This window comes from Dermacentor silvarum, chromosome 1, assembly GCF_013339745.2.
Source record: "Dermacentor silvarum isolate Dsil-2018 chromosome 1, BIME_Dsil_1.4, whole genome shotgun sequence".
Classification (NCBI taxonomy): domain Eukaryota; kingdom Metazoa; phylum Arthropoda; class Arachnida; order Ixodida; family Ixodidae; genus Dermacentor; species Dermacentor silvarum.
The window spans coordinates 120575001-120588257 of record NC_051154.1 but is presented as its reverse complement, the minus strand read 5'-3'; the positions used below and the strand labels follow the sequence as shown (position 1 = coordinate 120588257).

The 13257-nt window shown below is 49.0% G+C and overlaps 1 protein-coding gene across 2 annotated transcripts in view; it reads left to right on the top strand.

Moving 5' to 3' along the window:
* Positions 1-13257, top strand: part of LOC119435935 (uncharacterized) — a 167538-nt gene that overhangs the window by 105588 nt on the left and 48693 nt on the right. For both annotated transcript variants that reach the window (XM_049660887.1, XM_037702637.2), the window contains one exon: positions 5405-5550. In XM_049660887.1, coding sequence (XP_049516844.1) covers positions 5405-5550 — 146 coding nt within the window. The remainder of the gene's footprint in view (positions 1-5404; positions 5551-13257) is intronic.

Below are 13257 nucleotides of genomic sequence, written 5' to 3'. Positions count from 1 at the left end.
CATGCCCTTAGTTCCGCCTACGTTAGTTCTTGGCGTTTCCTACATGAAAGTCAGGCAACCCTAGCCTCTGACTGTGACGCTACAAGAAGTGACCGTTCTTACTGACTTTTGTCGTCGCAGATATTTTCCAAGTCCGATACCTGTCGGATCTTCCTCATTTGTTGGTGTTCTCGCCAACTCCGTAAACGCTGCAGCCTTGGTGTCGGTCAGTCAACTCGTCTGTCTCAGATGCCAGTGTCCCGAACTCCGTCGGTGACGTGGCACCTGGTCCCAACAGGTTAGGCCTAACTCCGGGTTACGCCGCAACTTCTTCCTGGAGTGCCGACGAGACGCCCCGGGAACTATCGTATGTGCTGGTCTGTAGCTGAAGGGGGATCCTTCCTGGAGTGCCCGGCACTGCCATGAGAGGCTGCCGCCTGTCCAAGGAGCCTCGCTCGAATGTCGCCGATGTCGACGGCCACACCCTGAACTGCCACCGTCACGGACTTGACCGAACCTCCATGGTTCTCGTCGCCAGTGCGATGCTGGCGATGCAACCTTCTTGGCCCGGAGTCACGCCGATAATTACAGCTTAGCGTCTCTTCTCTCTCGATTACAGCTCGGGTCGCGTGCCTCGAGGGCTCGTGCCGTTCGGACCGCTCCGTGTACATCGTCCTCCTCCCTTCTTTTTCGCACCGCATACCTCTTACTCATGACATGGACACACGAGCGGAGGTTCCTGTAGAGGGCGACGAAATTTGGGCATCAAGAATCGATATCTCGCAATCGTTCACAGGCGAGATGTCACCCAAAGACATGCCTCTGCAAACAGTTTGAGTCGAGCAGGTAAAATTAACGAGAGAAAGCGAAGTCTGATTGCCTGTAACAGTGAGCACGGTATGGAGAACAGCCAAATTCCTTTCAAGCAGTATGTCAGCGGTCGGACATAGCACATAGACGCTGTCAGGAACAGATGGGAACGACATTAGAGCGACATGCGTAGTGGCTTGAGGCAACAGGCAGATGTCTTCAGGAGAGCATAACCGTGGTTGTGTGACTGGTGGACTATAGCAGCCGTGGGGCAGTTCAAGCTGAATGACACTAGACGCACAGTCAAAGAAGGCTGAATGGGACAATGAAAAGTCTAAGCCGAGTATAACGTCGTAAGGGCGTTGTTCCAAAAAGGCAAACAAAACCGTCGTTAGGTGCCCCGCGATGCCAATGCAACTAGTGCACATACCAAGCACATACCATGCGGAGAGTGCGTCATGCAGCGGGTGTGACAACTTTGTTCAGGCGTTGGCACAAGTGGGCACTCATCACGGATATGTGCGCTCCAGGGCCAGTATTTTATAGCGATGCCTTTGCGGTAATAATGCTTTTTCGCGCTTATCACGCTTTGTCAGTGGTCAGAGCGACGGTCCGCTCGCGTTATCAGCGGGATCAGCCGGCCGTGAGCGGTGGATGATAAGACTAGTATAGAATAACTCATAAGGCATCGCTACAAAATCGCGGCCCGTTGTCAATCAGTGCTGGTACACTGACGCCATCGACTACAATGTCCATCAAGATCTGTTAGGTTGGCAGAGTGATCAGAGGGTTTTGTGGTCGAGTCGTCAATGCAGCGTCACCTCAGGGAACTGCATCGCTTAGTTTTCCGGAGACGGGCGTCGGGGCTGCATCGGGGAAGGTGCGCGATGAGCCTGCGGCAATAGGGACGATGGTCGATGAGCTGCTGGCAAACAGGACTGGTGACGTCGGAATGACGACGAGGGACTGTTCCAAGGGGCTTGAGCGTCATTGTTTGGCTGTTGCAGTTCAAATGCAGGCTGGTAACGACGCTGGCTCTGTTCGGGGCGATAATAACTGGTGAATGATGGTCGCAGAGCAGAGGGGACAGTACAGTCGTTACAATGGCGAGCAACGTGACCGAAACGTCGCAGGCAAAACAGATTGGCCGATGGTCTGCGGTTTGCCACTCGGCTGGACTGTGCAGGATATCGCTGACCAGTTGATTGACAAGGAGCATGAGACAGCTGTGAAGTGACAACGGCACATACAGAATGAACTCCAAGATTAGCGAGGTCTTTGTGGACTATTGCCTGCACATATGGTGCTGTAGGCAAGTTGTTAGGGTCACTGGGTCGGGAAAAAAGGCTACAGGAGCCATGGCTTCAAGCTCTCGCCGCACTATCCGCGTCAGGTCATTTGATGGTGATGGTTGCTGCATTCCTAGCCTGTCGTCACAAGAGGATGTTGTGGCTGTGTTCGGCAGACATGTGAATGGCGTTGCAAGACGGGAGGCTCATGGCCCGCGCAAAGCGTTGACACTCTCTTATGATGTCCTGTATTGTTTCACAATTATTGCACATGAGCAGGTTGAAAGCATCGTCAGCGATCCCCTTCAGTACACGCCCAACCTTGCCTGACTCGGGCATATCGCTATCGGCCTTACGGCACAGAACCAACACGTCTTGGATGTAAGAGGCGTATGATTCTGTGGACGTTTGGACACGGGGCGCTACAGTAAATGCTCGATGATACGAATCTCACGGGGTCACGAAAAATATTCGTATTAGCCGAAATTCGTATCATCGAAACACAAATAAAACAACTGTCGAATCTCGATAATTCGAACTCGAAGGGGCCCGAAAATTTGTTCGAATTAAAAGGACGTATTTTTGAAGTATTCGTGCACCATAGCACGATGCACGAACGGTGCGAGTCGTGAAATATCGCGGCGCGCAAGCGCATAGCAAGCGCGGGCCACGAAACTGCCCACGCCGGGTAACGGTTGCTTCCCGATAACGACAGAAAACGAAGCTTCAGGGAACGAGCGGGCGGCGCCGGCACACGGGTGCGTGCGGAGACCGTCGAAGGTGAGGGAGGAGGGCGGCTGGGAAGCGGATTTGGCCGCGTCAACTCCGCCGCTTCGGTGGCTCCCCTCGCCCTCCCTCTCAACTCCCTCGTAGCTCTCTCACCTTCGAATCCGTGTGCGCATCTCCGTGCGCGCCCGCCGCCGTGCTGGCGCCAGCCTATTTTAGCCGCCCCCTGAAGTTTCGTTTTCTGCCGTTATCGGGAAGCGGGCGTTTGTGGGCGTGGCAGTTTCGTTGGCCCGACTGTGCCTCCGCCGCTGCTTCCCTTTGCGCTGCTGCCGCAGCGTGCAAGGTCAACATGTGACTAGAAAATAGAGGAGAAGGGTTCACTGCCATTTTATCCGCGTGGCTGAGACGTCGGCACTAGTGTGTGCTAGAATACGGTTGTCTAGAACACTCTAGTCGGCACGTACACGCTTGTTCCGGCGCGATGCAGAAACGGCGACCTTGCAATTTGAGAGAGAGGGAAATTTCCGCCGCGGGTTCTTTTTTTTTTTTTTCCCCGTTCCTTCGCGCGCGGCATTGAGGGGTCTCTCCTGAGCTTTTGCTCTACGGCGGTGTCGGAGCAATGCCGGTCGGAGGCGCCGCCGTGTTATTTGGCGCACTGCTAAGAGCATTGTCGGTGCGCTGTATGTTCGAAATAAGCGTGTTCGAATTAACGAGATTCGACTGTAGCTAAATGAAAGAGTCAGAGGTGAACTCACTCAGGCACATGTACGTAAAAAGCATTTATTTCTTGAAGCGCCATCGCTTCAAACTCTTCGCGCCCAGTCGCGGAGTCCGCGCTGTCCGGCGCCACGCCTCCGCACCAAAAGAGAAGGAGAGAAAGCGCGTGACTGCGCGCTGTTCTCTTTCGCGGCCGTCGGTGGGGCGGCGTTTATTCGTATCAACCGACGCAGGCTGAAAATCGATTCGTAACAACCATTTTCTAGCACGTTGCAACCTAATGGGGCTCGGCCGGGACCACAGAAAAAATCGTATCATCCGGAAATTCGTATTAGCCGTGATCGTATCATCGAGATTTTACTGTAGTTCTTTCTTAGCGGCGCTCTTCCGACTGGTGGGACGGCCGAACAAGTCCCTCGGCTTCTTTTTACACATGCCCCAGTTGTTTAGCCCTTCCTCGTGGTTGGTATACCGCACCTTCGCCCTGCCTTATAAATTGAAGACCAAGTTGGCCAACATAATCGTGGGATCTCATTTGTTTTGTGCACTTACACGCTCATACATGGTGATCCAGTCTTCCACGTCGAGGTGCTCGGTTCGCAGGACGTTCCTGGATCCCGTGGCTGAGCCTGGACAACTGTCAGGGTTGTAGGCGTTGATGCGGGCTGTGCCATTTCTGGTCCAGTTTCGTCCGTCATGTCCTGTCCGTGGTGACAACCATTGCGAGCTTCGTTGTTGTTTCTCGTGGGTACCAAGCACCTCCACCATTATACAGGTGTATTTACAATATATACAAGAGAGGCAACAATACATGCTCAAGATGGCTGGCGAGACCGATTCTACCTCTACAGTCAAATCGTCTTCTTCTGACTGGCGCCACTCTTGGTTGTGCTGTAACTATATCCTATTGGTAAAAAGCTCCCATGACTGCACTTTAAAACTTCCAGTGTAAAACCAAAATTTCCTATGGGGCCTGATGGGGGGTGCTTTTAACATAGTGATGCAGATGCAGTAAACCCTCATTAACTCAAAACCTTAGAAAAGCTTTACTTGAACGATGATTTGGAAGCTCTACGATTAAAAAAAAAATCTTTTGTACTTGCAAAATGTAGTCTTAAACAGGCTCTTAGAGTTCATCATTATGAAATTGCCATTCTTGGCGGTGCGTGCTCAACTGTTGACACCAAAAGAACCATATTAAGCAAAGTAAAACATAGCCTGTTGTTTTGTTTTAAATTGTACTGCACAATTATATATGAGGGTTAAATTTGCTTCCAGCGTTGTACATTTGAAGCCCACTACAATGAATGTCGTTTCAACGGAACTCCCTGTACAATGAAGTATTTTCGATTCCTCATGAGAGGTACGAGAGTTAATGCATAAAAAGTCTCGCCTCAACGAACACTTTTTGCTCTGCTGTCCCGCTTGAGTGAAATTTGTCGTACTTTCTCTCAGTTTTGCTATTGAGGAATTTGACTGTATTGTTTAGAAAGAAAATAGGAAATGAAAGATAAAAAGACAAGTTTGCTGCCTCTGGGAGTAGAACCCCCAACCTCCCGAGGTTGTGGGCTGTGAATGTTTGGGGGTCAGTACTTTACACTCAAATAACACTTCCAGAAGCTAGCTGTTGATTTTTCATGACGTCAACAAAATCTTTTGTTGTGTGGTTTAGAAGGGAGGTTTATTGGCATGTATTTTTAAAAACAGTGTGTTAACAGTGAGATTAAAGAAATTTGTTAGCAGTGGTTCCTTATTTTAACCAGGTAGTTTTATGACTCTTTCTGCATACATGCATTTTTTCGCGGAGTTGTAAGTAGCTTTTTTTTTTTTTTTTAACTGTCCTTGTTTTTATCTTAATTTCATTTTACTGTTTCGGCAACTAGCTGAAGGAGGCCTCTACCGTGATGAGGCACTTAATGTGCACATTACTGAAGCAAGCAAGGACTCCGTCTATCTCCTCGAAGTGAAACCAGAGAAGCAGATCCTCCTGTCTGTAAAAGCGTCACTCCAGGGCAGTGCTTCAGTTGAGGTGAGCTTTTTGAGCAAATTTTTTGGAGCATTGTAATATTAGATGACGCCTGTTTAATTAAGTGCGCGCTCTGCTTTGCCATGAATACCCAACTGTACGATAAGTTTTATCTCCTGGCATTGGCATGTTGGCTTGCCTACTGCAGTCCAACCAGCCAAGCCACTGAATAAAACACGCAAGTGCATCTAGTATGTGTCATTTCAAGTTGCCGTTGCTGTGTTTTGTTGCAGGCAGACTTTTTGGACATGAAGGGGGAACTGTACTAAACTACGGTGACCGTCAGTTCTAGCCTGTGCTTCTGATCTCATGCTCTATTGTTGATAAGGTCTACGAGTGCAAACATATTGATAGTCAGCTTCTCTCGATGGGTTGTCACTAGCTGCTCTGCCTGTCGTACTACTTAGGCTGCTAGGCCTAACCAACATCGTTTTGTTGGGAGTCGGCAATCAATGTTGTGGTTTCGTGCCAGTCGACATGATGGCAACTGTTCATGGCCGTTTTGTTGGCGACATAGCATGTGTGGTTGTGCTATGCCTCCGAAGCATTGTGCAGCATCTAAATTTCTGTTATTATTATTCTAGTGCTAGGGGTAGGTGGCTGTGCAGCAGGGAAGTCTGATTAATCTTGCAAGTTAAAAAAAAATCGGGCTTGCGAAATTTTTTTTCTGGCTTCTGATTGTATGCTTTCCTGGTTAGTGCACTTTCTCTTGCTTTTTTTTTCCATAACGTATCAACGAGGTCTACTGTATACAAAATATTTCAAAAATAAATAGTTGATATTCAATTAACAAATGGAATTTTTCAAATGCTCACTATTCGATTTGATTCATTGATATTTGAATATTTGCACACAACTCCAAAAAGGAGCACAGCGTGTCCCAGGCCACTTTCTGTCTTGGTCAATGCTATGTCTCTTGTAAATGCAGTAAAGCCTCGTTAATTTGGCTCGCGTTAATTCAGAAATTCTGATGATTTGGCATCCCCGCTTCCTCTCATGAAAAATGTATGGCAAACCTTGGTTGATTCGGCGCCAAATTGTGTGCACAACGGGTAATTCGGACTGGAGGCAAGCCAAGGACGGCGCTGGTCCATAATCGCGTAGATAGCGACCCCGGTTTCGTCCACAGCAGTTGTGGCAAATAATAGTTTCGTTTTGACTCGATACACGGGTCGGTTGCGTGCCTTCATAATTGCGCATCATGTCGATAGCCACCGCGGTTTCGTTCGTAGTGGTTGCGGCAAACGGCAGTTTCATTTTGACTTCGTATGCGCGTCGATCACGTGCCAGTGACATGCCATAACAGCGTAGTCTCCTTCCATGATCACGTTGATAGCGAGCGCGGTTTCGTCCACAGCAGTTGCCGTAGGCAGTTTCATTTTGACTCGATGCGATACTGAAAAGCGTGTCTCAGATGAAAGTGCGCGCCGTGGCCGCGCTGCAAGAGCCCGTCAGTCACGAGAGGACGAGAATAGCAGCTTCTGCACTGCTTTTGTGCAAAATAGAAACAACATTTGCTCATTCATTCAGCAAATAAAAGCGTGTTGACATAGTAAGCATTTGTTTATTGGTTTTCGGATACCCTCGATAATTCGACATTCAGTTAGTTCCGACATATTTTTTACTCCCTTGAGATCGAATTAACGAGGTTTTACTGTAGTTTCCTTGGAAATATGTTTTATCCCCAAAACACTGTGTTCACAAAAGTCGAAATATCTTATACTGTAGGAGACAAAAGCTTATGAATTACTGCTTTCAGAAAAAGGTAGGTATCAAAGTAGTGTCTTTGTGAATAGCCACAAAATGAAATAGAAGGTGCACCACAGTGGGCACATGTACAAAGGTTGTGCCTTTCAGTCCTGTCTGCATGTCTTGTGAGGTCTCACACATGCTCTTGGGACAAAGGAGCGACAACACAGTAGTGCAAACAATCAAAAGGGCATTGCTTGCACCTTTCATACACACTAGCCGAATTACTACCAATAGAAAATTCGCATGAGCGCGCCACAAATCAAGGAAGTCCGACTCACCGCGACCCGATAGCGAGCGAATATGTTCGCCCCATGCTGTGACACCATCGCCTAGTCGTTCATGTGTACGTACGATCATGCATTCGAACGATCCGTGTTCGTCCATACCGGTGTCCTGCTCTTAGCCTCGCGAGGCGGTCCCGCGAAGCGGGCCGGCGCACGCGCAAAGCATTCGTGCGTGTTGGTCGCCGATCCCAAGCCAATGAGCAAGTGCCTTCGACCTTTTTCTCCCAATTTATCTCGCTGTTCGGTGGCGTTAGTATCGCAACACTTGCGCCATCTCTTGCAATGCGCCGCAACCACCACGACCGCCGCCGGCACTCAGCCACGCGGTGAAGTCGGATTACAGAAGACGTGTGAGAGTCTCACATCCCCACAGTCTCTTAAATGAGTAACGCCACATCTCTCTGGTTAGATCTGTTTGCCCTGTTTAATTTAATGACACTTTTGAAATCTAGTGCAGCTTAACCCTTTTAGTGTCATTTATGTGCCGGTACGTTTTTGTCATTTTGGTCCCGCCATGTCACTGATGCACTTGTATGTTCTTCACTCTCCAGTGAGGACCGTAATGAGAGTTCATTTACCATTATCCGTGTCATGTTTTCCTTTATGAATAACCGAAAATAAACCATTGTGTTCGTTTTATAATATCTGAGAAAAAACTGACACTGGTGTTTCGTCCCCTTTGAAAAACACAGGCGTCAGTTTAATGGGGCCCTATGAGGCAAATTATGCATCCTGTTTTCATTCCCTGTTTGCTTAGTATAAGACTTGATGATGCGTCAGTAGCAGTGAAAGCACCAAAATCAGAGCATTTCTTATTTTAAGTTGCTTAAGAATCAGTTTTTGTGCTAACCGCAATGTCTCAAGCCAGTGATTTTCAGCAGCAGACGTAAGGCAGAATATGATGAAGGTGGCACTGTGGGCTTGTTGGTCAGCTATGTTGAATTGTGATGAAAGTAGCTCAACAGGGAGATGGGCACAGGAGGGAACAAGACCCACAGCACTTGATAGGTGTAGTTCAAAATAATTTTTTTTATAGATGTAAGTGCATTTTCTGTTAAGAGTATGTCAGGAGGTAAATTCTACGAAATAGTATATACTGTTACGGAGAGTTGGGCAGAAATGACTTTATTTACAGGAGATGGATGATGGTGAGCGCGCAACCAGGCCTAGAAGCACTTCGTCCTTCTCTTCTTTCCAACTGCTTCTTGTATGCTCGTTACATTCCCCCACAAGCATACGAAGCCTGTAGGGCGAGTTAGGAGGCATCAATAGGATAAAAACGTTTCAGGCGAGCAACATGAGTCACTTGCGTTCTACTTGATCGCCGGCCATTGCCCAGGAGGCGAGCTACCACATAACAAAGTTCACTCAAACGTTCCAGGACAACGTATGGGCCGGAATAGTGGGACAGGAACTTTTGACACAAGGCCCGCTTGCGTTGTGGTGTCCAAAGAAGCACCAAGTCGCCTTTGGCGAACGAAACAGGCCCGTGACGCTCGTCGTAACGGTCCTATGAACGGTGTTGCGAGGCCAAAGTACGAAGGCAGGCTATTCGGCGGGCTTCTTCAGCGAGGCACACAGTCTTTGACACAGAATCGTCGTCGTGCAGAATAAAGTTTAAGAAAGTATCGAGAGGGCTGCGCGGTAGCCTTGCATAGAGGAGATAAAATGGGCTGTAGTTCGTGGTTTCATGTTTCGCCGTGTTGTATGCGTAGGTTATGAAGGGCAGCACGTCGTCCCAGTTCTTATGGTTGGAGGAAACATACATGGCAAGCATGTTGGTCAGTGTTCGGTTCGTCCTTTCAACGAGGCCGTTGGTCTGTGGATGATACGGTGTGGAGTGACGGAACTCAGAAGTGCACAGACGAAGTAGCTCCTCAACGGCGTCCGCAGTGAACTGGCGACCACGGTCACTGATGATAACACGCGGCGGACCATGACGAAGAACTACGGAACGCAGCAGGAAAAGCGCCACACATGCAGCGGTGGAAGAGGGTATGGCTGCAGTTTCTGCGTACCGTGTGAGATGGTCCACGCAAACGATTATCCAACGGTTCTTATTGTTAGATAACGGGAATGGACCCATAAGGTCAATGCCTACTTGCTCGAAAGGTGTACTAGGCGGTGTCAATGGCTGCAGGGGACCTGGTACAGCGGTGGTTGGTCGCTTGTGATGTTGACACGTTTCACAACTAGCGACATAGTGTTTGGTTGTCTGGGACATGTTGGGCCAGTAAAATCGCTCTTGCGTGCGGTGTAGCGTTCGCACGAAACCAAAATGACCAGATATCGCATCGTCATGCATGGCGCGTAAGACGTCGGCGCGGAGACTCTCGGGAACAACTAGAAGAAAACGTGCTCCATTCCCGGAGTAATTGTTCTTATACAGCAACTCATCACGAATGGTGAAGCGACCGCTGCCTTGAGCAGTACGAGCGGCGGCAAACAGCGGATCCAGGTTGAGATCATTGCGTTGCTCTCTCTGAAAGTCTGCCGCGTCGGGGAACGTACGAGTAATGGCAGCGAGATAGTCATCAAAATTCTCAGCTTCGCAGTCGGAAGTCGCAAGAGGAATGCGAGAAAGGTAGTCTGCGTCGGCATGACGACGTCCGCTCTTGTATGACACCACGAAGTCATATTCCTGTAGGCGCTGTGCGCCCAGCGCGCGAGTCGACCTGATGGATCACGCAAGCCAACCAGCCAGCATAAAGAGTGATGATCGGTGACTATCTTAAATGGTCTTCCGTAAAGATAACATCGAAATTTCTGCACGGCGAAAACAGCTGCCAGGCATTCCTGCTCCGTAACCGTATAATTGCGCTCGGACTTGCTCAGACAACGGCTGGCATATGCAACGACATGTTCGGCGTTGTTGTGGCGTTGTACAAGTACCGCTCCTATTCCGATTCCACTAGCATCGGTGTGCACTTCAGTCGGGCAAGATGGGTCGAAGTGACGCAAGAGGGGTGCTGACGTTAGTATAAATTTCAGTTGCGAGAATGATGCGTCACACTCCGGTGTCCATGTGAAGGATACATCCTGTCGCAGAATAGATGTCAACGGGTGAACAATATCGGCAAATCGGGGTACAAAACGACGAAAATAGGAACATAGACCAATGAAGGAGCGAAGTTCTCGTGCTGTCTGTGGTGGTTTGAAAGAGCTGACTGCTTCAATCTTACGGGGATCGGGTCTGACGCCATCCTTGTCGACTAGATGTCCCAGAACCAATGTTTGACGCTCGCCAAACCGACACTTTTTTGAGTTTAAAACTAGTCCAGCTTTCTCGATGCAACTCAGAACAAGACTCAGGCGGGCGTTATGTTCTTCCAACGTGCGGCCGAAGATTACAACATCATCCAAGTAACACATGCATATCTCCCACTTTAGGCCACGTAATATTGTATCCATGAATCTTTCAAAGGTGGCGGGAGCATTACAGAGGCCAAAAGGCATAACATTAAATTCGAATAAGCCATCTGGGGTCACGAATGCGGTCTTTTCCTTGTCTTTAGATTCCATAGGTATTTGCCAATACCCCGATCGTAGATCAAACGTCGAAAAATAAGAAGCAGCGTGTAAGCAATCGATGACGTCGTCGATTCGCGGTAGTGGGTAGACATCCTTCTTCGTCACAGCGTTTAGACGTCTGTAATCTACGCAGAATCTCCAGGAACCATCTTTCTTCCGGACGAGGATTACTGGAGCTGCCCATGGGCTGGACAACTCTTGAACAACACATTTTTTCATCATTTCCTTAACTTGTTCTGCGATAACCTTGCGCTCTGAGGATGACACGCGGTAGGGCTTCTGGCGAATGGGGTGTGCTGAGCCGGTATCTATTCTGTGGCGAGCTCGTGATGATGGTAAATCAAGTGGCTTATCTCCGTGGGTAAAATCAAATGCAGCAACATGTCGAGATAGGACTTGTACCAGTGCTTGACGCTCAGGTGTGCAGAGAGCCTTGCTGATCATACCGAGAATCAGTTCTTCAGAAGGGCGATAATCGCATGGAGAGTAAGCAGGAGCGGGCTCTGCTGTGAGTACTGCTATTGAGCTGCATGAAGCTTCATCGAAAAGGGCAATTTTCATGCCTCGAGGCAGAACTACTGGCGTGGCGGAACAATTCAGCGCCCACAACGTCGCGACTCCTCTCGTCAAGCACACGACAGAGCAAGGCACGAGTATACATTTTTTAGCACAGTTAATGCTGATGGGCCTAATCACGAGGTCAACGCAAGGAGCGTCAACAGTAGTTGCACAAACACGAACGGGCGTTAGGCACCATGAGGGGGCAAGCATTGCATCAAGCACACTGAGTGTATTCCTTTCTTCGTCACACGAGCTTTGTTCAGAAAGCGCGGGTAAAAGCACCTCGTTCACATGGATTTCACCATTTCCACAGTCCACAGAAGCGCCGCAGTGTTGAAGGAAATCTATGCCGAGAATTACATCGTGCGAACAGCGGGCAAGGACTAAAAACTCCGACACAAACACTTTCCCAGCCAACGTAACACTTACAGCGCAAACACCGAGGGGGTGGAGCCACTCTCCGCCCACTCCACGAAAGGTAACGGCATCGTCCCATGAAAACATAACTTTGTGGCCTAGGCGGTTCTTGAAAGCGAGGCTCATGACAGACACATTCGCACCAGTATCAACTAAAGCAGTGGTCGGCAATCCGTTAACTAGCACATTCACTTTGTTTTTGATCATCACAGCAGGCAGAGGTATTTCATCCAAAGACCGTCCGGCGACCTCACCTCCATCGCCCGCGGATGCTAGTTTCCCGGCGGGGGCGAAGATGCACGGTGCCGAGGGGACGGAGAACGACGAGGACGGTTAATTGGTGGTGTCAGGCTGCGGTCAGACGCTGGCGAATCGCTGCGTCTGATCTCGCGCGAGAAACGGTCCGTGGGAAGTGAACTGGTCCATGGGTCGTGCGAAGTACGGGTTCCAGGTGGCGAAAACATCGGCGGTGTCCTTCGTGGCTGACGGTGTTGGCGACAGTAACGAGCTATGTGTCCCGTGGAACCGCAGCTGTAGCACACGGGAGGGTCACGGTTCACTGTATACTCTTCAAAACCAATGCTTGCTCTCTGTGGGCGGTAAGTGAGTTCGTTCTCTCTTGGGTAACTCGCCTCCGGTGTTTGCTGGGATCGGTTGTATCGGTCGTAATTGGGGTCCTGGTAGTAGGGTCGACGTTGCTCTGGTCGCGTCCCGGCATCATAAGTCACGGGGCCTTGGCGATAATACCGTGGCTCTGCCCATCGTGATCGAGCGTCAGAGGGAGCGCCGCTAAATAGAAACAATAAACAATATTTAGACTGATTGTATTCTTTAAAGCTCTGTCTTCATTAATTTCATGGTAATAGATGAATTATTAAAAGACAAAGGGAAAAATGAGTTTAATTTCTTGAATTTCTCATCAAAACCCCAGCGCCATTACATCAGTGGAATGTTCCAGATTTTAAAGTATTTTTCATAATTTGGCAGCCATGGCTTTGTAGAAGTTTTCAAAACTTGCAAACTCGCTCTTTGACATTTTCCTAAATGTAGTCCATCTTTACCAATCAAAAATTTATGAACCCCGAGGAGACGTTGAAATCCATAGCATCACAGTGAGCTGATGAAGGAACTTCATGGCGATGTCGCCAGCCCTCTGTAGTGTTTT